Source organism: Capra hircus, chromosome 2 (assembly GCF_001704415.2).
Source record: "Capra hircus breed San Clemente chromosome 2, ASM170441v1, whole genome shotgun sequence".
NCBI lineage: Eukaryota > Metazoa > Chordata > Mammalia > Artiodactyla > Bovidae > Capra > Capra hircus.
The window spans coordinates 97988142-98015742 of NC_030809.1; the positions used below are offsets into that span (position 1 = coordinate 97988142).

The 27601-nt window shown below is 40.2% G+C and overlaps 1 protein-coding gene across 1 annotated transcript in view; it reads right to left on the minus strand.

The window, feature by feature from the left end:
* The window catches only part of CCDC148 (coiled-coil domain containing 148), a 222902-nt gene continuing 196198 nt past the window's right edge, over positions 898 to 27601 (minus strand). Inside the window, exons 12-14 of the mRNA XM_018066726.1 lie at positions 7485 to 7602; positions 5216 to 5356; positions 898 to 1154 (exon numbers count right to left, since the gene is read on the minus strand). Coding sequence (XP_017922215.1) covers positions 1008 to 1154; positions 5216 to 5356; positions 7485 to 7602 — 406 coding nt within the window. The 3' untranslated portion in view covers positions 898 to 1007. The remainder of the gene's footprint in view (positions 1155 to 5215; positions 5357 to 7484; positions 7603 to 27601) is intronic.

The following is a 27601-nucleotide window of genomic DNA, read 5'->3' on the forward strand; positions in this document are numbered from 1 at the left end:
TCAAATAAGACATTATATGTAAAGTATATGGTACTGAGCACACAGCTTGTGCTCAATAAATGTAACTATTATTAAAACTATTTTTTTAAAACAGAGAAAGTTAATAAGGTCTGAGTTTGGGCATAGCCAGAACATATCTAGGCTGCTGCCCAAACTTCAACTAATATTTTCATCATAACCACAAGCATCAGATCTATGGTGTCACTATCTCCTGCTGTGGAGCACCAGCTACTTCTATTTGTGTGATTGTATAGAAATAACAAAAAATTACGCTTGAGTTTCATTTGAATCACTTCCTTTCTACAAAATCATCCAGATATTTAATTGAGAACAGGGAAATTTTGATAGCTTTCTAAGTTTTAAAACATCCCTCCCAAAGAACCATACAAATGCATTTTCCCAAGCCAAACAGATATCCCTAGGCTTGAACTGCTGTTTCTAATTTCTAATTTATTCATACAGGCTAATTTACAAAATGAAATTATTTGGATGATTGGTTTGCAGTAAACATGGTAAACCAAACTGGCTTCTAAATTTAGAGAAAGGTTGAGTCTCCTCTTAGAATAATGGGGAAATAATAGAAGTATTAATGACAATGAAACTTTCATAATTAAAAAGTCAAATTCTGAAATAACAAGCAGAAATGAACATTACTAGGTAACAACAGCATAAATTGTGATTCTTGCAAATGTTTATTTTGAGCTCTTTTCATGGGATAATGCAACCTCCAAAATATAATTTACTAAATGATAAGATATGTTCCAGATGTGTCATAATTAAGTTTGATAGTCTTTGGAGAATTTAGTACTATTAAACATAAAAAGAGATTGGAAAATAGTGCATAAAATTCTAAAAATCATAAAAGAAAGACAAAATTGTTTTAATAGATGCTATGACTTCTACGTCTGATAATTTGTAAACTTTTAGAAAGTGGTAATTATTATTATCCATATAAATGTATTCAAAGAAAAATCTTGCTTATGTATAATAGGATTTGAGGATGAACTCTAGATTTTAAATACAGTAGACTCCATATCCTTTCTTGGAGGTTTTTGAGGACTGATTTTTGGTAATATCTCTTTGGCATAAAATGTTTTATGAAGTCCAGCTTCTCGGAGTGCTAACTCAAAACGAAGTCTAGGGTCAGAAATTATCTGTAGAAATAAAATGATATAAATATTATATATATATAAATAATATAAGGAATACAAATAATATAAAATAATACAAATAAATTTACTGAAGTAAATTTTATCATTTAGTTCCATATTTCCACAAGCTGTATAGTTTGATTTTGCTAGATGGATGACTAGATGACAATAAATTTTGCGTATATAGTGACCATATTCTGATTATTTTTACTGAAAATAAAGGTCAAAATTTTTTGACGTTATCACTTTTCAGTATATCAGTGGTTTCCAACATAAGATGTATAGAGTATTGTATACTAGATTAGTCAAAATAAAACATTAAAATTATTTAAAAATGGGATAAAAGAAGCTTACTTTCAGTACTATCATTGATTTGTTATTTATTGTTAGCTGGGATTATGAAATATAAGCAACCATTAATTAAAATAACCTAAATCACAATCTTGTATATTTGTCTTTAAACGGACATTTTAATTTCTCCATCATTTGGCAGTATGTAAGTTAAGTTCAAATACATGGCTACTACTTGAAAAACACAATCAACAGAACTTTTCTTCCAAGGCCAGATTTCTATTTCAAGCAGAACTAGAAAATGGTTCTATCAATCTGATTCTAAGTGGGAATAGACATATGAGTAGTTCAATTTCTGTTTTCATTTATAGCTGATTGGGCTTTATTTCTTCTTCTTATGAATATTAATGTCAACAGACACTGTTTGCAATGATAAAAAAGTAGCCACATATAGATTTCAGCTAATGAAGCATTTTGCATGAACATTATCCCCCTAGAGGATGGGATAATAAGCTGTTGAAAAAGTAGCCCCTCCTTCAAGGAGCTCTTAAACTAACAGAGGTAATAAGAATGTACACAGATAACGGCAGTCCATGGCAACATGTGACAGACGCTCCCAGAATACTAGAATGCACTGGGACATCTCCAGGTGCCAGGGGGGCTAGGATGGCCTCAGGTAAGGAGAATAACTTGAGCTAACTTTGAGGTCCAACTTATTCTTCTATAAAGTTGGGAGTGGGAGTGGAGGAGGAAGAGAGATCAAGCAAGAAAGGAAGGCATAGGCTAACTTAGAGATGAAATGGGTCAATTTAGGATCAGGGTAATCTGGGTGGAGTACTCGGTACCATTGGGGAACATCGGAAAAGGACACTTCTAAGACTAGGACTTGAATTTCAAAGGCCTGAAATCTATGTCATGGAGTCTGGGGAGCTACTGAGGTTGTGTTTCTGTTTTCAGAATGGAACTAATATAATGAGAACTGTTGCCTAAGGAGATACGTCTGATTATAAGTTCAGGATAAATTAAGGCAGCAGGCAAACAAGAGACAGAGGTACAAAGAGTGCTTAAGAATCTACTACAATTGTCTAGACATAAAGTAATAAATGCCTAAAATTGGCTGGTAGCAAAGAAGAGATAACTGTCCAAAACATTATGAAAGGAAGAATCAATAGAACTTGGCAACTGATCAGATACAGGGACGGGGGCAACGATGCATATAAATGGAGAATAACACAGAATTTGTGTTGGCAAAGCAAAATATTTAAGTCTTAGACTTAGGTTTCTTCTCTTTTGCCCCAAGAGTCTTCCTGGTCACTTTCATCCACTTCCAAGGATTCATGCTCCACCTGTGTGCTGTTGACATCCTAATTATCTCCAGGATTCACCATTTCTCCCCCAGCTCCAGATGTGTGATGTTTAAAACATTTCATTATAATAGTTTTTTAAACATATATCAACTGAAATGGACATCTGCCTCCCATACTGATGTCCCTTTTCCCAATTCTCCTCCCCAGAGAAAGCCCAGTAGTTTCTTGCAAGCATGTATTAGACATCTTCACCCTAAACCTAACATGAACAAAGCAATTGCTCTCTCCCTACGTCTGTTTTTTCCTTCTGTATTCTTATATGGTTAATGGCAGCACCACCTAATGATTGTAATTTATTGAATTACTAATAGGTGCCAGACAATATTCTAGGCTTCTGCTGCTAAGTCACTTCAGTTGTGTCCGACCCTGTGTGACCCTATAGACAGCAGCCCACCAGGCTCCCCCCTGTCCCTGGGATTCTCCAGGCAAGAACACTGGACTGGGTTGCCATTTCCTTCTCCAATGCAGGAAAGTGAAAAGTGAAAGTGAAGTCGCTCAGTCATGCCCGACCCTCAGCAACCCCATGGACTGCAGCCTACGAGGCTCCTCCGTCCATGGGATTTTCCAGGCAAGAGTACTGGAGTGGGGTGCCATTGCCTTCTCCAAATATTCTAGGCAATTGACATTTATTATCCTAATCATCACAAAAAAACTTACAAATTATTGTTTTACAGATGAAGTAAACAAACATAAAGATGTTAACAGCTTACACAAGTTCACACAGCCAGCAAACAGTGGATGTGGATTTTAATCCAAAGTGTAGGCTCTTCTCAATATCACTTGCTGCCTAGTTTAGAATCACCCTCGCTTTCATTATCCTCTCCTCAGCCAGAGCCATACATGCCTCCGCATCCCACCCTCCCCCTACGCCGCCCTCCCCTGACTCCACCCCACTTCCATGAGGTCTCCACCATCTTAAAAGAACCCAACTCCACCTCCAACAACTTTCCATTCAGACACTTTGCTAAAACATGAAGCCTTTATATACTTCACTTGCTTCAAAGTCTCCCCTCTGCTCATAGGTCGAAACTCTTTAGAAAGTAAGATCTACTATACTTTCCACAGTCTGACCCAAATTTATGTTTGCAATCTTATCTCCCAGCACCCAAGATGTACAAGTAAGGACCTCTTTTCACCCTCTTCTGCTTGATCAAACCCTTATTTACTCAGCCCAGGTACCTGAAAGCTTTCCAGCTTCTGACATCTTTACAAGCCCAGATGCCTTCCTGCTTTGACTTCTAGAGATACTATTGCATCTTCTTAACCCCTCTTCCTATGCCCACCCCTCCCCCATTCAGTTTTGCTGTTGTTTTTAGTTTAAATTATCTGGAATGAGTGCTGTTACTGATGCCAAAATTCCTCAGTTAAGATGGAGCTTAGTTCCATCTATTCTGCCTTCGCTGCCTCCCATTCAGCGTTGTCTTCACTCCCCTCCTCTTGCTGCTGCAGCCCTCAGCCCTCTTATCAGGGAGGCAGGTGATCTCACTCTAGCGGCGTTATTCCCATGCATTCTACTTTCCTTCCCAACACAATTCTCCTGCTCACTTCCTCCACACAGAACAAGTTTATCTTGTTCGGGATGCAGCCCTGGCACCTGGCTCAGTGCAGATACAGTATATGTTCCATAAATATCTGCCTAATTAATATGTAAATTGTTCTTTTTATTAATATTCCCTAGCATATGCAGCACATAATAGAGGCATATTAGATTTATTTGTCATCGGATGAATGTATAAAGTTTCCTGCTTTTAAAATAATTAAACATTTAGCTTTTCTTAGATTTATAAAATTTACAGCTACTTTCTCCCTTAACTTCCATGATATTCAATCATTCATATGTCCTGGCTCCCTCTTCCATCCACCTAAAAAAAAAGCTTCTTAAAATCCCTTCTCTGTTATAGAAACAGACTAAAATGATTCAGAAGCACCTAGAAATAATTAATCTCTTAATACCTTTTTCCACAGCAAGCATTTTATCATTAGCTCCAATACATTATTTTCTGTTCATTTTAATTTCAGAAAGCTTCCCTCTGCTTTGTCTTATCAGTATCATCAATTGTTTCATTAATAGCATGTATATTATGCACTTAAATAAATTCTGAATATGATAAATATTTAAACAAAAATACAATATTAACACAACTTTAAAGTAAAATTTTATAAAGTTGTTTTAGATTAAAATAATTTCCAGTGACACATTCATAACATTTTCAAAGTGTTTTGTTCTATGGTCACCTATTAACATTTTATAATATTAAGAACTGTCCAGTAATTACATGCAATTTATGCTAATATGCATGTATTTAAATATAAACATTATAAATAATTTGTAACCCAAATGCACACTTCTGCAATTCTTATCATCATCACGGCTTTTGCATCAATCTTGCTAATTTCCATAATTACCTGCTGTTCATTGTACGTATTCAATGTGAAGAGTGGCTTTTGAAGAATAAATTCTTCTTCAGTTCCAATACCCATCCTTGCTTTTGATGCCACTGTATCTGACATCATTCTAACAGGATCAAATTGAGCGACAATAGCAACCTAAAAGAAGATTGGAACAAGATACACGCTAAATACTTCTGGGCAACATTATTAGTGCTTAATATCCATTAAAGTTAAGAAATGTTATTATTGCATAGTTACAGGTATGATTAAATTTAGATAAAAATTTCTTCCTGATCCAAAGTCAAGGGAAATTTTATATAGAAAACCTACACATTCAATCACCTTGAAAGTAACCAAAAGTAGAAAACATTAATTTTTAGCCACTAGAAATCCGTGGCCACAGTAATGACTCCATGAAGCTTTCTAAAAAGTTTAATCTGATTAAGCTGAGTCTAGAGTATATCATTTATGGGTAAAGTCATGTGTGTTAGCATTATTGAGCATGATGGGTGAGTTTTCATTGTACTGAGCAACAGGATTTCCAGGGACTGTTAAAAACCATTGTTTCCTCTTCCACTGAAAAACTCCAAGAGTCATTTTAACCCAAATGCCCTTGTGCTTTATGATAACTGAAATCAATCAAACCTGCATCCTAATGAAAAGAAGCCACTAATTTTGTAAATTATATGCCACCATTAATAACACCTGCCTGCTAATTCCTAAAGTCAGGAAATAGCAATAGGAAAATGGCATTTTTAATTCCATTTAGAAATTATAATGACATAACTGGAGGTTGCACATACTTTAATTATTATAGGTTTTACTAGCCAAAATGTCTTTTACTATAGTTCTAAACACTGATTACAGATAACAGGCACAGATATTTCCTCTTTCAAAGGTCTCACAGATGGAAAAAGAATCTTAATCATATAGACTGTAGTTGTCAAAATGATATTTTGAACAAAATGTGTTTAGTAATAGTGACATTAAATTTTGTCCCTAGAAGGCCATGGTATATCATTATTGGCTAATGATTGAAAAATTTTAATTTCATTGACTCTAAGATGACCAGATGTATATTCCTATGCTTTTAATTTATTTCTATAATCTATTTATCAATGATGGATATACTATTTATATGCATTTATACTTCCTTTATATGATTTCATTTAACTTAACTTCCTTGGTTTGAATTCATATTTACATTGAGTAGCTAGATGACTTTGGGAAAACTCTGGGCTGCCTCAATTTTCTCTTCTATAAAATAATAATTCCTACCTCATAGGGTTGGGGTAGGAGTTAAATGAGGAAAGACCTAAGAGCATTTAAACAGTGTGAACACACATTACTACAAACCTATGAGGTAGGCAGCTGTTGTGCTGTTGTTCAGTCACCAAGTTGCCTCTGACTCTCTGCGATCCCAAGGGTGAGATAGGTACTATCATTCCACTTTTTAGAGGAGGAAATTAAGTTTAGGGGGGTTAAGTGAAAGACCTAAGTTTCCTCTGCCAGTAAGCAGTGAGCCAGGTTGTACCAGCTTTGAAGGAAACCAGAGGTGGAGTTCTTATCCAAGATTCAATGCTAATTCCCAACCACATAGAAGGAGAGCCAGTCAGTCATTTCCTGTCAGCTAGGAAACGGTATCAGAGAAGACTTTGGAGCTGATGAGTTGTGCTTATCCTTGTTATGTTAATAATACTGAAAAATTACCAAGCAAAACTACTTTATAACATTTCCTAAGGTCTGAAATTCTTGTTCTTGCTGTCTATCAATACTATTTTCAAAACTTTTGTCTACTTTTATGAGCCAAAGCAATAGGAGGCTTTTATTTCCCCACAAAAACAGTCATTTGAAAAAATGATTTTTAACCTTTTTGTTGACTGTAGGATATTTCCAAACAGAAGTCCCTTTCCTAGGGAGTATTATCTTGCTCAAGCTCTACCACATTTTTTTTTTGAGGAGAGTAAAATCCTTTAGCTACACGCAGGGTTTCACTTCTATGAATTGATACTATTCAGCTTGTAAACTAGAGGTAATATGGATGTATTTAAATCTTGGGAGAGATTTTTTTAAAGGTTCTGATAAAGTTCTTTTCATATACTAAGAAACTGAAAATAATTCAACATAAATCTAATTGTTCCCAGGAATGAGGATCGGTGTCCCAATTTGGAAAAGTTACATTTTATATAGCAGATGTCATGAACTAAGTCCTAGTAATAATGTTGTTAAGAGCACTTAGAAACATTTTTTAAACCACCCATGAAATTCTCCAAATTAAAAACACCTGTTTCCTCAGGGCTTCTAGTCGCTTTTCTCTTTCTTCTTCTTCAAGCGCTTCTTGAAGGGCCACTTCTTTTTTCTCCATCAAACGCTTTTCCAATAATTCTTGTCTATATTTAACCCTTTAAAAATAATGCACAGGGAAGTTAGGAGAACATCACGATAATGTTGGAGATTATATGGACAGCAGCATATGGGCAGAAGTCATCTCAGAAGAGACATCACTGTCATTTTCTTTTTACTTGCTTTGGATGATTTCTCATATCACAACCATAGAGGATGTTTCTGTAAAATATAATTTACAATAATTCGAATAACAATCATAGAACTGCAGGTCATGCGGGCAGGGAAACATGGGGTAAAATCCAATCTCACTCCTTCACTGAAATCATTGTATTAACCATCAGCTGCCACAACTGCAGCTAAGCCAACCTGACAGATGACAGCCTCACCCTTGACTTTTTTCAGCAGTCTTCTAGTAAGTTTTAATACAGTATGAGATTTAACAGGCTATGTTACTGTTTGAATAGGCCTAATTTTAAAAAGACAAGTAAATAAAATACTATAATGTGCCCAAAGTGTCTCAATTACTAGAGTTTAAACCAAACTTTATATTGTCACTTATTTTGTCAAGAATACTCTATCTGGATGGATGTGTGTGTTTGTGTAAAAAAATGTTGAAAATTGCACATTGACTGTAGATGGCAGCAAAAACATGACTTTCCCTGAGCATTGTTTCCATCCTCCTTAACAGCAGATATGAAAACCGAGCACATTTAAATACCTGTTTTAATACTCTAGGGTTCACCTGGCCCTCCTCTGTTGCTCTTTTGGGGCAGCCTCCCTAACTATATTTTTGTCCAAGGTATTAAGATTTGCCTTTTCAAAAACAGTAGCCACCTGGCTTCTCAAGGTAGGAGGTGTTAGCTCTGTCTTCTATCATTGATGGTTTAGATTTAACTTCCTCTGTGGCAAGAATACACAGAAGAACTGTACAAAAAAGATCTTCACGGCCCAGATAATCATGATGCTGTGATCACTCATCTAGAGCCAGACATCCTGGAATGTGAAGTCAAGTGGGCCTTAGAAGGCATCACTACGAACAAAGCTAGTGGAGGTGATGGAATTCCAGTTGAGCTGTTTCAAATCCTGAAAGATGATGCTGTGAAAGTGCTGCACTCAATATGCCAGCAAATTTGGAAAACTCAGCAGTGGCCACAGGACTGGAAAAGGTCAGTTTTCATTCCAATTCCAAAGAAAGGCAATGCAAAAGAATGCTCAAACTACCGCACAATTGCACTCATCTCACATGCTAGTAAAGTAATGCTCAAAATTCTTCAAGCCAGGCTTCAGCAATACATGAACCGTGAACTTCCAGATGTTCAAGCTGGTTTTAGAAAAGGCAGAGGAACCAGAGAGATCAAATTGCCAACATCCGCTGGATCATGGAAAAAGCAAGAGAGTTCCAGAAAAACATCTAATTCTGCTTTATTGACTATGCCAAAGCCTTTGACTGTGTGGATAACAATAAACTGTGGAAAATTCTGAAAGAGATGGGAATACCAGACCACCTGACCTGCCTCTTGAGAAATCTGTATGCAGGTCAGGAAGCAACAGTTAGAACTGGACATGGAATAACAGACTGGTTCCAAACAGGAAAAGGGGGTACGTCAAGGCTGTCTATTGTCACCCTGCTTATTTAACTTCTATGCAGAGTACATCATAAGAAATGCTGGACTGGAAGAAACACAAGCTGGAATCAAGATTGCCGGGAGAAATATCAATCACCTCAGATATGCAGATGACACCACCCTTATGGCAGAAAGTGAAGAGGAACTAAAAAGCCTCTTGATGAAAGTGAAAGAGGAGAGTGAAAAAGTTGGCTTAAAGCTCAACATTCAGAAAACGAAGATCATGGCATCCGTTCCCATCACTTCATGGGAAATAGATGGGGAAACAGTGGAAACAGTGTCAGACTTTACTTTTTTGGGCTCCAAAATCACTGCAGATGGTGACTGCAGCCATGAAATTAAAAGACGCTTACTCCTTGGAAGGAAAGTTATGACCAACCTAGATAGTATATTCAAAAGCAGAGACATTACTTTGCCGACTAAGGTCCGTCTAGTCAAGGCTATGGTTTATTCCTGTGGTCATGTATGGATGTGAGAGTTGGACTGTTGAAGAAGGCTGAGGGCCGAAGAATTGATACTTTTGAACTGTGGTGTTGGAGAAGAGTCTTGAGAGTCCCTTGGACTGCAAGGAGATCCAACCAGTCCATTCTGAAGGAGATCAGCCCTGGGATTTCTTTGGAAGGAATGATGCTAAAGCTGAAACTCCAGTAAAGCTAACTCATTGAAAAGACTTTGATGCTGGGAGGGATTAGGGGCAGAAGGAGAAGTGGACAACAGAGGATGAGATGGCTGGATGGCATCACGGACTCGATGGATGTGAGTCTGAGTGAACTCTGGGAGTTGGTGATGGACAGGGAGGCCTGGCGTGCTGCAGTTCATGGGGTCGCAGAGAGTCGGACACGACTGAGCGACTGAACTGAACTGATAGCATCAGGGCTTCCCCGGTGGCTCAGTGGTAAAGAACCTGCCTGCCAGTGCAGGAGATGCAGGTTCGATTCCTACATCGGGAAGATCCCCTGGAGAAGGAAATGGCAACCCACTCCAGTATTTTTGCCTGGGAAACCCCATGGACAGAGGAGCCTGGCAGTCTGCAGCCCAAGTCAGACACAGCTTAGAGACTAAATTACAATGGCATCGGTCACAAATGTACTTTGCCCCAGGCGTGCACACCTATATTTTCCATGGATGTCCCTGCATTAGACCATTTTTATTCTGGATCCTGACATTTACTGAGGTGTTCACTACACATCAAGTCTTGTGCTAATGGCTCATTCAGACTTCACATGTTGGGGTACCATCATTTATCTTTAAAGATAAAGAAATGGAGGCATAGAAAGGTGATGAAACTTGTCCCAAGTCTCAATGGCAGAACCTGAGGTCAAACCCAGGCGAACTGGCCCCAGAGCCCAGGAACAGTTAACTACCATGTTCTTCTCTCTCCTCCCCTTGACAGCTCTACTCACCTCACTGACTGATGAATACCTACTTTGTGCCAAACCCTGTGCTGGAAATTGAGAGCACTCTGAGAAAAAGACCGCTCTTAAAGAGCCTGTGGTTTAACAGAGACAAAAGGCAAGCCCAAGAACTAGACAAGGCATACAGTATCTTCAGAGAGGTATAAATAAGGTCCACCCTGGATTCAGAGGAAAGTGAGATGCCTACTTGCTGAACTGTGAGAAAGACTGGTCGACTTCAGCAAGCACTTTATGGAGCAGGCTTGGAGGACTAGGGTTTGGAGAGGCCAGGAGGCATGGCTGAGGTGTGGTAGAGCGAGAGCTGGGACGAGGGTGAGTCCAGGGAGGCTCAGGTTCTGCAAGTGCACGGTTGGCCTCCGAGAGTAGCTGACTTCTTCAGTTTTGTCCTCTGGGCACCTTGCTTGCCTCACCTCATCACAGCACTGGGCAGGGAAGGGTTCAAGGTGGCTGAACAGAGTGAGTGGGTGAGCAGTGACAGAGAAGCCAGAAAAGCACTGAGGGGGCTGAGCCTGGTAGTCACATGGTTCCTTCAATGATCTGCTCTCGGGGAAGAAAACTCTTTAAAATCAGATTGCTCCTGAGGCTGGCATTGAAGAAGCAGCACTGGGAGAGGGGGGAAGCAGGCAGCAGATACTTTAGGAGCACAAAACCCAGAACGGAATTTGGGAAGAAGGTCCCAAGCTTGCTCGATGGCTCTGGCTGTTGCCCCATCATCTCCCATTTCAAGAGTCACTACAACCAGACACATGGATTAAAGAATTCCCAGGCCAGATTGCTCTCTTTCTCTGATGCCTCTCTGTCATCGAAAGCTCTGTTTCTCATTCCTTCCATTTTCACTAAGGCGTGACACAACTTTCCTAATGAGGTTCTACTCAATTTAAGCACTGAGTACAAGCTAAGGGAACTACTGTGAAGGTTCAATTAAAAGACACCCAGGGATTTGACAATTACCATATGTTAATTCTCAGAACTTCTGAAAAGTTTCTCTTCCTTTGGGATGTATACGTTGCTTTGTCTGCTGCAAACTTTTGCCTGCTTTGTGGAAAAGTAATAGCTGTTTTAGTTAGAGGAGCTTGACTAGTGAGGAAGAGATTCAAAAGGAGAGTGAAGCATTTGAAGCTATTTGGTAAAGAAAGCTGGCTCATGCTTTACTTTGAAGTTCATTCATTCATTCATCAAAAATTTGAGCACCTCTCTGCGTCACAGAAGTCAAGGACTTCCCTGGTGGCTTAGACGGTAAAGCGTCTGTCTACAATGCGGGAGACCTGGGTTCGATCCCTGGGTCAGGAAGATCCCCTGGAGAAGGAAATGGCAATCCAATCCAGTATTATTGCCTGGAAAATCCCATGGACAGAGGAGCCTGGTAGGCTACAGTCCATGGGGTCACAAAGAGTCGGACACGACTGAGCGACTTCACTTTCACTTTCACTGCGTCAATCACTGTGGTCAGCACTGGACAAAGGATTTCAGTACAGAAGACATACTCCTGTCCTCACAGAAGTGACCGTCTAATGTGGATACAAAGATCCAGGCAATTATGGCATAGGGTAGCTCTTGCCCTGATGAGACAATGGGGCACAGGTCATGGGAGAAACACCTTTGCCAGACTTGGGGCATTCAGAGGAGCAGCCACCAGGAAGTGCTCCGAAATTCAGATCTAAAAAAGGAGCAGGAATTCTTCAGAGGGGGAGAGAACAGAAAGAAGGTTCTAAGTAGAAAAAAAATATCATATGAAGGCCCAGAAGGTAAGAGAGCATGGTATGCTTGAAGAACTCAAAAATATTTGGAATGACCAAAAATGAAAATTGTAAGGTGAGGAGTACCAAGAGCTGAGGCTAGGAAGGCAAGGGAGGACAGATAGTGAGGACTTTGCAAGCATGAGGGCTTTGATCAAGGCAACACAATCAGAAAACTCTCTCCTGTAATGTGGAGGATGGATTGCTAAGAAGCAAGACCAGAGAGACTTAATTCCAATGCAAAAAAAAGCTTTCCTGAATTAGGGCAGGGGAGGGCTGCTTATAGGAGTTAGGGAGATGATATAGTCTTAAAATTTATGTAGAAAATAGAGTAAGTGAGCATTGTTAGTGTTTTTTAAGGGAAAGGGGGAAAGAGAGAGGAAGCTAAGGTTTCCATGCTGCATGGTGAACAATGGCATTCCTCTCTAAAACTGGGGACTTAGAGAAAGCAGGGAGAGAAGGAATTAGTTTGAGTTTAGCCATAGATCTGCTGTCGTAAGATCTGGGCTGGAGGAATGGATGGGGATCTTTATCCATGGCATGGGACTGAGACCGAGAAACAGATAGCACCTATCCAGGGAGGTACTACAGTGTAAGAGGAGGTGGCAGGCCTAAAACTGAGTCCAAAGGAAACACCTTTTTTGGGGGTCATTTTTTCTATGTATGTTTTCAGTATTTATAATTTTATATTATTCACTCATTCATTGACTGGGTGTCCACACTGTGCTAAGTGCTGTTCTAGGGTGGATGATCCACACTGATTAAAAAAAATAATAATAACAAAAATAACAAAACCCTGTTCTCACACTTTCAATTATAGGCATATATTTTCATGTATTTAGAAGTTTAATTTCTTTTCAAAATACCAATTTAATTTCCCCACTCTGCTCAACCCAAGGAAGGGGGCAACTTTTAAGAAGGGGACAGAAAAGGAAGAAACTAGGAGAATGAGGAGAAATTGTGGCACAGAAGAGAAATACAATGGAAAGAGCATGTCTCATGATAAAAATCAGCTTTAATCTAAGATAATCATTGGATTAAATAACAGGGAGCCATTGGCAAACTTGGCAGTAGAGAGGTGGCTGAAGAATTAGCAGTAGATAAGGAAGTAAGAGGTAAGAGAGACAACACCCCCAGTAAGGCTGATGCCAATGGAGAGGAGAGAAGCAAGCTGGGGCTGGAGAAAGCTGATCACAGTTGCATTCGTTCCAAAGTGATGACCAAGGTGACTCTGACTGTTGTGAAGATTGGCCATGGGAAATTTTAAGGAGACAGAGTCAAAGTCTTCATTCTTAGAGATGCCAATGTTTAAACTCAAATAATAATTCACTGTAAAAGGGGAAACTCTTGGTACACCCTCCTTTTCCCAGTCTGGATGGAAAAATGTCTTTGCCTAAAGAGAAGTGATGCAGAAAAATTCCTGGGAGAAAGCCAAATACTCACATATTCATGGGGAAAGAAAATAGCAACAGTAAAGTCAATCATTTGGAAAATTTTCCACATAAATACCTTTAGCCATTTGAAATAGCAGATTTTCTCCAAATTAAACTGTTGCTATGAAAGTCAATGTCAGGAAGTGGCAAAACTCAATAGTCTTTAAGCTGTGCACTGAATTCCCAAACAGGAATCCTAGGTTCATCTCCCAGTCTGTTTCATGCTCCCTGAGTTGACAAAGGTTGAGAGGGCAGCAAAGGAGGCCTTTTCTACTCCTATTGGGGGAGGAGAAGCATCATATTGTTCAAAAGCAACAGCTGTTGCAGAACCAGGCAGAGCATTAACAATAATCTGAAAAGGATTTTGTTTACGCTTCCGGACCTGAGTGTAGTTGAAGGGAGAAGAAGCTTTCATGTAGAAATGGAGAATTTATATATCATTTTGGAGATATTTTTATATGTGTGATGCATTCGAAGAGAGGAGTTGCTGTTGTTTAGTCACTAAGTCATGTCTGACTCTTTTGAGACCCTGCGGACTGTACCCTGCCAGGCTCCTCTGTCCATGGGATTTCCCTGGCAAGAATGCTGGAGTAGGTTGCCATTTACTTCTTCAGGGGATCTTCCTCACCCAGGAACTGAACCTGCATCTCCTGCATTGAGGCTGATTCTTTACCACTGAGCCATCATGGAAGCTCAAGAGATGAGTATACAAATGCAAATAGTTTGGAAACATCATGAACTTCAGTGACACCCTCCTTTGCTTCAGTGAAACTAGCAGTAAGAACCAGGCAAAATGTTAACTTCAAAATTCGACCTCCTTCCTATCTAAAGGGAGACACAGATAACTTCAGTCTTAAAAGAAGCTACAGGAACTAAGAGGGGAAAAAAGACTTCAGAATAAATTTTTGCTGACAGTAACAGGTTCTACAGTTTGTTTTTTTTTAACTTAAGCAGTAAATAAACCAGCATTAACAATACATCTTGATTAGGTTACACTAACCAGTATGGAACTCCCACCAAAAATGTTTCAGGGAAGTAATTTGCCCTACTGAATTAGAGGCAGTTTCCAAACAAATCTGCTACTTCATTTTTAGGTAATGTGGCTTACTCAACACTGAACAAGAAATGTTTAACAGGCACACGCTGGAGGTGCTATTGCCAGAGGGGTTTGAACAGCAGTGCAGCATAGTGAACCTGTTTCTCCCTGCTGGGAAATCCAGTTTTGGCTTAAACCCCACTCAGAAAGTTGTTCTTCCCACCAAGCAAAGAGACACCCCCATGAGCTCTACAGGACTCCAACAGGGAGGAGTGCACAGATCAAAACATAGGCAGGCCAAGAAGCAGCACCTGTACAGAGGTGGAGCAGCCAGCCCACAGGAAAGAAGGAAGAAAACATAAGAGGTGTTCACATTGGCCAGCATCACCCCTCCAGTGGTCAGGACCACGAGCTTCTATACTCAGTGAGGGTTCTGGCTAAGGGCATAAACAGAGACCAGTTCCTGTAAATGTAATGTGGATCCTGATACAAGGCAGTGACATCCTGGTACAGATCAGCATGGGACAAGAACAAAGAGGATTCACAGAGAACCCACAGAACCAGAAGGAGATGAACCCAGGCCAGGCCCAGACAGAGACTATTCTTCTAGCTCAGAGTGCTTACTGGTTCCTTTGTGGGGTGTAAAGGCAAGCTCCTGTTGGAATTTATCTTTAATTGATTAATCCAATTAGTCAACATAGAATTATTGGCAAACCTACTATGTGCCAGGCACTGCCCCACAGGCTCAGGATATAATAATGAAAAATAAAATCCAGACAAACAAGATTCCTGCTGTTAAATCATATGTTACTTATGGTTTGTTGTATATGAGCATCCCTAAATTAACATCCTAGTAAAATACATAAAATTATTTTAACAAATTATTTTAAATTTATCACTGTCCTAAATTAGAGAGCTTTTTCTTATATTGCTATAGCTCGATAGTTCTCAACTACAACTATCATTAGAATCACTGGAACTTATAGAAACTTCTGATGCCGGGGCCCCACACCACACTAATTACATCAGAATCTGGTTTCAGGGCTCAAGATTGGTGTTTTGTTAAAAGTTCCTCAGTGATTCCGACATGCAGCCTGGTCTGAGCACAGCACTGCCTGGCCCAGTGGAGCCCTAACGCACACTGGGGCCAGGATCACCCGGAGGGCTTGCTTTTATTTTTTCGTGTTTGTCTGGGCTGGGTCTTCGTTCTGCATGGGCTTTCCTCTAGCTGCAGAGACCTGGGGCTACTCTCTGGTGGTGCACAGGCTTCTCATCAGGGCGGCTTCTTTTGTTGCAGAGCACGGGGCTCTAGGGCGTGGGCTTCAGGGCATGCAGCTCCCAGGCTCAAGAGCACAGGCTCAGCAGTTGCGATTCACAGGCTTAGTTGCTCCGTGGCATGCGGGATCTTCCCAGATCAGGGATGGAACCCTCGTCTCCTGCATTGGCAGGTGAATTCTTTATCACTGAGCCACCAAGGAGGCCTCGGAGGGCTTGTTGAAGCTCAGATTCAGGAGTAGTGAGGTGGGGTCTGAAAAATCTGTATTTCTAAGAAATTTCCAGGTGATGCTGGTCTAGAGAGAACCACAGCCCCAATAAATATTTAGATTAAAGGAAATCTAATTGCCTATTATTAGCAAGACAAAACTAGGTGCATATCACTACCTCGATCAGCTTCTTATTCCTGGTTGCATGTGCTAAACATCACAGTTATATTATATGCCTCAGGACTGATCCAAACTAGAAGTTTCTGCTTTTGTGCTACTGACATTCATGAGCAGAAACTGTAATTTGTGTCATATTTTAGATTCTTCATAAAAGTGATGTCATTCATATTCCACTGTATACATACACACACACACACACACATATTGCCACATCTTTTTACCTATAAAATAGAAACACACTCACAGACATAGAGAACAGACTTGTAGTTGCCAAGGTAGGGGCAAAGAGGGAGAGGGTTGGCTTGGGAGTTTGGGGTTACCAGATGCAAATGGTTATATAGAGAATGAATAAACAACTAGGTCCTTCTGTATAGCACAGGGAACTATATTTAGAATCCTGGGATAAACCATAATGGAAAAGAATATGAGAAAGAACATGCATATGCATAACTGAATCACTTTGCTGTAAACCGGAAACTAACACAATGTTGTTAATAAACTATACTTCCGTTAGAAAAAAAAAAAAAAAAAAGCAGAATCTTTCAACTCCAACCTATCCCTTGGCCTTAACACATATGGATGACAGGTTTCCTAGTGACAGTGGTCCTCCCAGGTTTGGGAGAGCAACAGCGGCTATCACTGAACCTCTTTCCCTCAATGGACTAAACACTGGGATATCCTGATGACAACTGGAAACTTCAGACTCCTGGTGATATTTAAAGGGTCTATTTAATAAAATCAAAGCAGGAAGAAACAACTTGAAAGCATTTGAGCAATGAGCCACTTCCCTTGGGACTAGTTACTGCAACTCCGGGGGGGGGGGAATATTTTTCATACTGGAAGTGAAAACCCATAAATGAGAGTGATGTACATTTTCCTGTTGGCTGTAATCAGTTCCAACCTAGCCATCTGAGTTCACTTGAGTTGGAAATGCAGAGATACAAACAGCTGTGAAACAAGGACTTAAACCTGGGACTCCAGATTTAAATATAGAATAAGATGTGAGGAGAGGGTTAGTGAAAGAATGTTATAAAAATAATTTTGGCCCTTGCTCCAAGTAAGTGCACAAACGCATTTCTGCCACATTTACCTCCTCTTTTTGAACTATTTCTAAGTCTTTCCATCTAGTTTTCAGTAATCCTTTTATATCCTCACATAGTCTCAAAATTTTCCTAGAATACTCTTTTCCTAATAGCATTTCAAGTAGGGTATAGGAAATAAAAGATGCATTGTTTATGGAGAATTAAAAGCAATAAATAAAAGCTAGTCTTTTTTGTTTTGGTTTTTTTTTTTTGCCTTTTTAATCACTATGTATCAGCAAGTCTCAACAAAGTTAGAGATAAAAACTCCCTCTACTGGAGCATGCATTCCTATCTCAGTTACTCAGTTGCCCCTTTCAAATGTTTCCCTTAATTGAAAACCAGTGCTTCCCAGGTGATACTACTTCCATTGCTAGCCATTTACAATGGAGAGAGAAGAAAGATAGCATTTTCCTGGCTCTCTAACAATTCCAGAAAAGTTTTACCCATTGACTTGGGTTAGATCATCCTGTTTCTAATACAGTTCTTGGGATCAACTACTGGCTTCCCAGGTCACTGCTCATATTTACTGAGGGTTATTCAAAACTCCACTCTTCCAGTTCCTTGATCCTGAACAGCATATGCTTTTCCCCTCCTTTAACAGCCCACTCGTTAGACCAAACTTGGAGCTTGGCGTCACCTAAAACCTTTGAAACTGTGGATAATAATTATCAAATCCATTTTACCTGCCTTCACTACTCAAGATCATTTCATGACTGGCATGTTCTCCCCAAGTTGCATGGAGCCTAAACAATAAGATGTTTGCCCGAGGTGCTCTCCAGGAACTGGCAGTCAGTTCTATCTTATTTGAACTGAAGGACCACCAACCCTCCAAATGAGCATGCATGAGTGTCCACTAGGTGACTTTTGACATCAGAGAGCTGAAATCTTTACCCTCAGATGGTGCTAAGCATCTCCATTTTTGGATGTGCAGAGGCCTGTAACTTAGTTACACCTGAGGAGAATGATGATTATCTTTTCCCAGCCAGCTCTCTCCATGTGCCTTATACTTCAGACCACCCTGTCCATCACTTCATGGCAATGGGGAAGAAACTGGAAACAGGACAGGCTTTATTTTCTTGGGCTCCAAAATCACTGTGGATGGTGACTGTAGCCATGAAATTAAAAGACACTCACTCCTTAAAAGAAAGGCTATGACAAACCTAGACAGCGTATTAAAAAGCAGAGACATCACTTTGCTGACAAAGGTCCAACTAGCCAAAGCTGTGGTTTTTCCAGTAGTCATGTACGGATGTAAGAGTTGGACCATAAAGAAGGCAGAGCCCTGAAGAATTGATGCTTTTGAACTATGGTGTTGGAGAAGACTTTTGAGAGTCCCTTGGACTGCAAGGAGATCAAGTCAGTCAATCCTAAAGGAAATCAACCCAGAATATTCATTGGAAGGACTGATGCTGAAGCTGAAGCTCCAATACTTTGGCCATTCGATGCAAAGAGTTGACTCACTGAAAAGACCCTGATGCTGGGAAAGATTGAGGGCAGGAGGAGAAAGGAGTGACAGAGGGTGAGATGGTTGGATGGCATCATCAACTCAATGGATATGAGTTTGGGCAAACTCTGAGAGATAGTGAAGGACAGGGAAGCCTGGCATGCTGCAGTCCATGGGGCTGCAAAGGGTCAGACATGATTGAGTCACTGTACAGCAACAATGTAGTTCAGTTCAGTTCAGTTGCTCAGCCGTGTCTAACTCTTTGCAACCCCATGGACTGCAGCATGCCAGGCGTCCCTGTCCATCACCAACTCCTGGAGTTTACCCAAACTGATGTCCATTGAGTTGGTGATGCCACCCAACCATCTCATCCTCTGTTTTCCCCTTCTCCTCCCACATTCAATCTTTCCCAGCATCAGGGTCTTTTCAAATGAGTCAGTTCTTCGCATGAGGTGGCCAAAGTATTGGAGTTTCAGCTTCAACATCAGTCCTGCCAATGAACATTCGGGACTGATCTCTTTTAGGATGGACTGGTTGGATCTCCTTGCAGTCCAAGGGACTCTCAAAAGTCTTCTCCAACACCACAGTTCAAAAGCATCAATTCTTCAGTGCTCAGCTTTCTTTATAGTCCAATTCTCACATCCATACATGACTACTGGAAAAACCACAGCCTTGACTAGACAGACCTTTGTTGGCAAAGTAACAATGTATTTATTGACAGGCAAAAATATTAATGAAATACATGGGAAATTTTTAAAAGAATTTGCATTAAGATATATTGGCTACCTCAGATTGAATAGCAATGTATGCTTTATTCTTTATCCCAAATACCCAGCGCCCCATGCCTCTGGGAAGTGTGTGTGGGGGGAGGTGGGTGTGGGGCAATCTGAGACTTGTTCTCCTTTCTCCTTAATTGGCTGCTTAGCTAATTAATGCTCTCTGCTGCACAACTCTGGCTTCTCAGCGCTTTGCTTTGCTGCCTATCAGGCAAAACGAACCTGGTTTGGGAACACCATTTCCCTGCCAAAAATTTTACACTGAGTATTCTGTTCTGATTCCAATCTCCAGAGTCACTGAATAGACTGACAAAGGTTGTAGGCTAAGTAACCAGGAATGGATTGCCTTCCAACCTCCTGTCCTTTATGTGTTGATTATTTAACCTTACTCAACCTGATATCACTTTAGTGTGTCAGGCTCTCCATTTATCAACAACTCTTATAAACTATAAACTTTCTGCCGGGCACTGGGCTAGGTCTTCCCTCATGAAGCTTACTGTCATTCTACTTCCTTTTCTCCCAGGCTATGAGACACAATCAGATTTCCTCAGTTCCCTCTCCAGCTTTGGACTGATGGGTCCATCTGTTCAAAGGCATTGCCACTAGTATTCTTTTGGTATCTTCTTTCCACAACTGCCTTGCCAATTTCCAGTTCTCATTGTTTACTGAATTTATTATGTATTTATGAGGTTTGAGCCTTACCGAAACATTTAACACTCCTCCAGAATGATTTTTACTTACCCCAGTTACTTGATAGTCTCCCTCTTAGCAGAGAACCTCACCTCCTATTTCACTGAAAACAAAAGGCCATAAGCATTTGCTTTCCCCACCATGCGTTGCTCATTTCCAATCTTGTTAGGACCATCTTAATTCATCCTTTGCTCCTTAAACCTGAGCTTTTAATCCCAGAAACCTGGCTGTCTCTAGGATCTTGCTCCAGGAGTGAATCTTTTCCCTTCCTATTTCTTCAGACTCTCTCCCCTTCATGGTCTTTTTTCCTCTGCATATAAACTTCTTCAAATGGGGAAAATATGTAACTCTCAACTTTCCTTTCAGCTACCATCTTCTTTGTCACTTCCTTGTAAAATTTTTTAAACAAAGAAGCCACAATTTGTCTCTAATTCTTTGCTTCTAACTTGGTGCAACAACCCCTACAGTTGGCTTCTGATCCTTCCACTCAGAAGGATCCTTTTACTCAGTCGGCTTCTGATTCTTCTACTCCAAGTAGAAACTACTCTTCCCAATGTCTCTGTAAACTTGGGACCTTCTTTTAGAAGAAATCTTAGTCTGACTTGACCTGAGCAATGCCTGGTACTGATGACCACCTCCTTCATGAAATGTACATTCAATTTTTGACTGCTGTACCTCACCTTTTACTGGCTTCTCCTCATCTGTGTACCCAAGTTTTCAACACAAATCCTCTTTTCACAATTTAAAAACATTGTCTGGGAACATGACTTCAGCTACAATCAAGGCATGAATAGCACAGCCTCCAACCCCTTCAAAGTCCCAAATCCTTTGGTCTTTTATTTTTTTCTCTATGTAATTTCAGGATTGGCTGCAGACAAATCCCTCAAGTGTTACTATATTACAGCGATGGTTAAATGCAAAGCTTCTGCTTTAATGGGCATCTGAGCTTTTTGTAGCAACAAACCTAATGACAAAGTTAAGTAGAAATCTGGAATTCCTGCCCACATCCTCTTAGAATAAAGCCACTAGAGCACCCTGGGTACCATGGACAGGGCCAAGATTTTGCCTACTCAGTTATTTTAGGTTCACTCTAATCCATAGACCAATACTTAAGCTCCCTTATAACACGGCTGCAATATTTATATACAGTTAGTCACTTCAGCTACCTAAAATCAGAGAATGTATAACTTTGAGCAATACAACACGGAACCAAGAAAATTTTTATATCCTTAACAGATTAGGGCCACAACTTTTGGGGATATTAGCTATCAACCATTTTATAAATTAGGAGATATCTTCCACAAATAATGGCTTTAATATTAGAAGACTTGATTATTTTAAAAATCCCTGCTTTCTGATAGTAATTGTATAGGGCTACTGCCTATTATGGCCAAATCTAGAGTTTAATAATTAGGCCATACTGTGGTAGACATCTGTTGCGTTTTATTTTTATTTTTTGCCCTCTAGCATCAACCTAGTAATATCAATTCCCTTTCCAGTTGCCTTTCTTCATTCCATGTAGGTTTATTGAAGCCTTTGAACAAGAATCCCCCCACCTTTCCATGTGATCAGATATGGTTAATATTAAGTACATTACAAATACGATCACAGTGATTGGCCCTTAGTGCCCACATGATTTCAGCTGAGCTAATCAGAATCAGAATCTTTCCCTGGGGATTTATATAGAGATATTAAAGAAGAATTCTTTCAGCGAGGTTTAAAATTCTCCAAATGAGGCTTCAACAGTACGTGAACCAAGAACTTCCAGATGTTCAAGCCGGATTTAGAAAAGACAGAAACCAGAGATCAAATTGCCAACATCCACTGGATCATCAAAAAAGCAAGAGTGTCCCAGAAAAACATCTACTTCTGCTTTACTGACTATGCTAAAGCCTTTGACTGTGTGGATCACAACAAACTGTGGAAAATTCTTCAAGAGATGGGAATGCCAGACTACCTTACCTACCTCCTGAGAAATCTGTATGCCAGTCAAAAAGTAACAGTTACAACTGGACATGGAACAATGGACTGGTTCCAAATTGGGAAAGGAGTATGTCAAGGCTGTGTGTTGTCACACTGCTTATTTAACTTATATGCAGAGGACATCATGTGAAATGCCAGGTTGGATGAAGCAGAAGCTGGAATCAAGCTTTCCAGAAGAAATACCAATAATCTCAGATATGCAGATGACACCACCCTTATGGCAGAAAGCAAAGAGGAACTAAAGAGCCTCTTGATGAACTGAACTGAACTGATTGAAGAAGAAAATCTTTCTCTTCTCTCTTTAGTTGCTAAGCTCAAATGATACAATTAACCCTGGAACTCCTTAACCCAGACACATAAGGAAGTCCATTTCAGTGTACAAAAATGAACAAATAAGTGGAGAGCGAGAGGAACCTGAAAATGCCATTTGAGTCCCTGAGGCAAGACCCACTTCTGGATTCTCATTCATGTAAGTCAATCCATTCTCTTTTCGACCTAACCTAGCTTGAGTTAGATTTCTCTCAGTTGTTTCTGAAGAATCCTGACTAATAAACATCATTTATAAGAGAATACTTATTTTTTTACTCTTTATAACATACAGAGCTGTTTCAAGTGATAATCAGTTCATTTCTTAAATTGATGGCCCATGAAATATTAACATCCCATAGGACATGTTAACATCCCACATGACATGTATGCCATGAAAAATGTGTTGGGTGTTCTAGTAAGATTGAGGAAAACTAAGATAAAGTGAAATAAGATTCTTTATAGTGGAGCTCTCAAAAGACTTATTATGATATAGTAGGGTACATTATGCATCTCCAAAAGGAGGATTTAGTGTGTCAATGTCCCTAAATTATCTAAGAATAGAAAATTTTTAATAGAAGCCAGTTTGGGGAATGTTACTTGCCTTTCCATGAACAAGCAGGGATATTCAACTCTGAGCCACCAGGGAGGCCCCAGTAAAAGAACTAATGGGCATAAACACAAATATACTTATTAGTCTGTTTTATAGCTATAAATGTTTGTTTTCACATGTTCCTTCTTTTAGACTGCATTTACTGAGTACAATCAGTTCAGTTCAGTAGCTCAGTTGTGTCCAACTCTTTGCAACCTCATAGACTGCAGCACACCAGGCTTCACTATTCATCACCAAGTCCCAGACCTTGCTCAAACTCATGTCCATGGAGTTGGTGATGCCATCCAAACATCTCATCTTCTGTCATCCCCTTCTCCTCCTGCCTTCAATCCTTCCCAGCATCAGGGTCTTTTCCAATGAGTCAGTACTTCACATCAGGTGGCCAAAGTATTGGAGCTTTAGTATCAGCATCAGTCCTTCCAGTGAATATTCTGGACTGATTTCCTTCAGGTTTGACTGCTTTGATCTCCTTGCAGTCCAGGGAACTCTCAAGAGTCTTCTTCAACACCACAGTTCAAAAGCGTCAATTCTTCAGCACTCAGCTTTCCTTATGGTCCAACTCTCACATCCATACATGACTACTGGGAAAACCATAGCTTTGACTATATGGCCCTTTGTCAGCAAAGCAATATCTCTGCTTTTTAATATGTTGTCTAGGTTTGTAAAAAAAATGAACAGATATCTATTGATTTATTTATATATATTTGATGTTCAAGCTGGTTTTAGAAAAGCAGAGGAACCAGAGATCAAATTGCCAGCATCTGCTGGATCATCAAAAAAGCAAGAGAGTTCCAGAAAAACATCTATTTCTGCTTTATCGACTATGTCAAAGCCTTTGACTGTGTGGATCACAATAAACTGTGGAAAATTTTGAAAGAGATAGGAATACCAGATCACCTGACCTGTCTCTTGAGAAACCTGTATGCAGGTCAGGAAGCAACAGTTAAAACTGGACATGGAACAACAGACTGGTTCCAAATAGGAAAAGGAGTATCATCAAGGCTCTATATTTTCATCCCTGCTTATTTAACTCATATGCAGAGTACATCATGAAAATTGCTGGGCTGGAGGAAGCACAAGCTGGAACCAAGATTGCCGGGAGAAATATCAATAACCTCAGATATGCAGATGGCACCACCCTTGTGGCAGAAAATGAAGAAGAACTAAAGAGCCTCTTGATGAAAGTGAAAGAGGAGAGTGAAAAAGTTGGCTTAAAGCTCAACATTCAGAAAACGAAGATCATGACATCCGGTCTCATCACTTCATGGCAAATAGATGGGGAAATAGTGGAAACAGTGGCTGACTTTAATTCTGGGGCTCCAAAATCACTGCAGATGGTGATTGCAGCCATGAAATTAAAAGACACTTACTCCTTGGAGGGAAAGTTATGACCAACCCTAACCCTAAAGGAGATCAGTCCTGAGTGTTCATTGGAAGGACTGATACAGAAGCTGAAATTCCAATACTTTGGCCACCTGATGCGAAGAGCTGACTCATTTTGAAAAGACCCGGATGCTGGGAAAGATTGAAGGCAGGAGAAGAAAGAGAATGAGATGGTTGGATGGCATCACCGACTCAGTAGACATCGGTTTGGGTAAACTCCGGGAGTTGGTGATGGACAGGGAAGCCTGGCATGGTGTAGTCCATAGGGTTCAAAGAGTTGTATACGACTGAGAGACTGAACTGAAATGAGGTTTGTCATAGCTTTCCTTCTGAAGAGCAAGCATCTTTTAATTTCATGGCTGCAGTCACCATCTAGAGTGATTTTGGAGCCCAAGAAAATAAAGTCTCTCACTGTTTCCATTGTTTCTTCATCTATTTGCTATGAAGTGATGGGACAAAACGCCGTGATCTTAGTTTTTTGAATGTTGAGTTTTAAGCCAACATTTTCACCCTCCTCTTTCACTTTCGTTAACAGGTTCTTTAGTTCCTCTTTTCAATTTTACAAGTCTGAATTTTGCAATAAGGAGTTCATGATCTGAGCCACCGTCAGCTTCAGGTCTTGTTTTTGCTGACTGTATAGAGCTTCTCCCTCTTCAGCTACAAAGAATATAGTCAATCTGATTTCGATTTTGACCATCCAGTGATGACTACGTGTAGAGTCATCTCTTGTGTTGTTGGAAGAGGGTGTTTGCTATGAACAGTGTCTTAGCAAAACTCCGTCAACCTTTACCCTGCTTCATTTGTACTCTAAGGCCAAACTTGCCTGTTATTCCAGGTATCTCTTGACTTCCTACTTTTGCATTCCAATTACCTATGATGAAAAGGACATCTTTTTTGGTGTTAGTTCTAGAAGGTCTTGTAGGTCATCATAGAACTGTTCAACTTCAACTTCTTTGGAATTGGTGGTTGGGGCATAGATTTGGATAACTGTGATGCTGAATGGCTTGCCTTGGAAATGAACACAGATCATTCTGTTATTTTTGAGATTTCACCCAAGTACCCTGAGTACACTGGCTATGTCTTAATTGTCTTTGTATCCCCGAGAGCTAGCATAAGGCCTAAAACAGAAGGCATGCACCAACACATGAATGACAGAATGAATGATGAATGAATTTCTAAAGCTTTAGAAAGTACCCAGTGGAATTTTCTAAGCTGTGGGTAAATAACAGGACACAGGAATTGATAAAATCGAAGTTTAAAAATAAATTGAATGTATACATCTCCATTAAACCTGTCAAATAAGTCAGTGGACATTTTTTTTTGGTAAGATATTTAATTATTTGAGGAGTGAAAGGGAAGCTGAATTCAGCTCAGTTCAGTCGCTCAGTTTTGTCCGACTCTTTGTGACCACAGAACCACGGCACGCCAGGCCTCCCTGTCCATCACCAACTGCCGGAGTCCACCCAAACCCATCTTGATAGAGTCGGTGATGCCATCCAAACCATCTCATCCTCTGTTGTCCCCTTCTCCTCCTGCCCTCAATCTTTCCCAGCATCAGGGGTTTTTCAAATGAGTCAGCTCTCTGCATCAGGTGGCCAATGTATTGGAGTTTCAGCTTCAGCATCAGTCCTTCCAATGAACACCCAGGACTGATCTCCTTTAGGATGGACTGGCTGGATCTCCTTGCAGTCCAAGGGACTCTCAAGAGTCTTCTCCAACACCACAGTTCAGAAGCATCAATACTTCGGTGCTCAACTTTCTTTATAGTCCAACTCTCACATCCATACATGACCACTGGAAAAACCATAGCCTTGACTAGACAGACCTTTGTTGACAAAGTAATGTCTCTGCTTTTTAATATGCTATTTAGGTTGGTCATAACTTTCCTTCCAAGGAGCAAGCGTCTTTTAATTTCATGGCTTCAATCACCATCCACAGTGATTTTGGAGCCCAGAAAAATAAAGTCAGCCACTGTTTTCAGTTTCCCCATGTATTTGCCTTGAAGTGATGGGAACGGATGCCATGATCTTTGTTTTCTGAATGTTGAGCTTTAAGCTGACTTTTTCACTCTCTTCTTCATCAAGAGGCTCTTTAGTTCTTCTTCACTTTCTGCCATAAGGGTGATGTCATCTGCATATCTGAGGTTATTGATATTTCTCCCGGCAATCTTGATTCCAGCTTGTGCTTCCTCCAGCCCAGTGTTTCTCATGATGTACTCTGCATATGAGTTAAATAAGCAGGGTGACAATATACAGCCTTGATGTACTCCTTTTCCTGTTTGGAACCCATCTGTTGTTTCATGTCCAGTTTTAACTGTTGCTTCCTAACCTGCATACAGGTTTCTCAAGAGGCAGGTCAGATGGTCTGGTATTCCCATCTCTTTCAGAATTTTCCACAGTTTATTGTGATCCACACAGTCAATGCCTATGGCACAGTCAATAAAGCAGAAATAGATGTTTTTCTGGAACTCTCTTGCTTTTTCCATGATCCAGCGGATGTTGGCAATTTGATCTCTGGTTCCTCTGCCTTTTCTAAAACCAGCTTGAACATCTGGAAGCTCACGGTTCACATATTGCTAAAGCCTGGGTTGGAGAACTCAGCATTACTCTACTAGCGTGTGAGATGAGTGCAATTGTGCAGTAGTTTGAGCATTCTTTGGCATTGCCTATCTTTGGGATTGGAATGAAAACTGACCTTTTCCAGTCCTGTGGCCACTGCTGAGTTTTCCAAATTTGCTGGCATATTGAGTGTAGCACTGTCACAGCATCATCTTCCAGGATTTGAAACAGCTCAACTGGAATTCCATCACCTCCACTAGCTTTGTTTGTAATGATGCTTCCTAAGGCGCACTTGACTTCACATTCCAGGA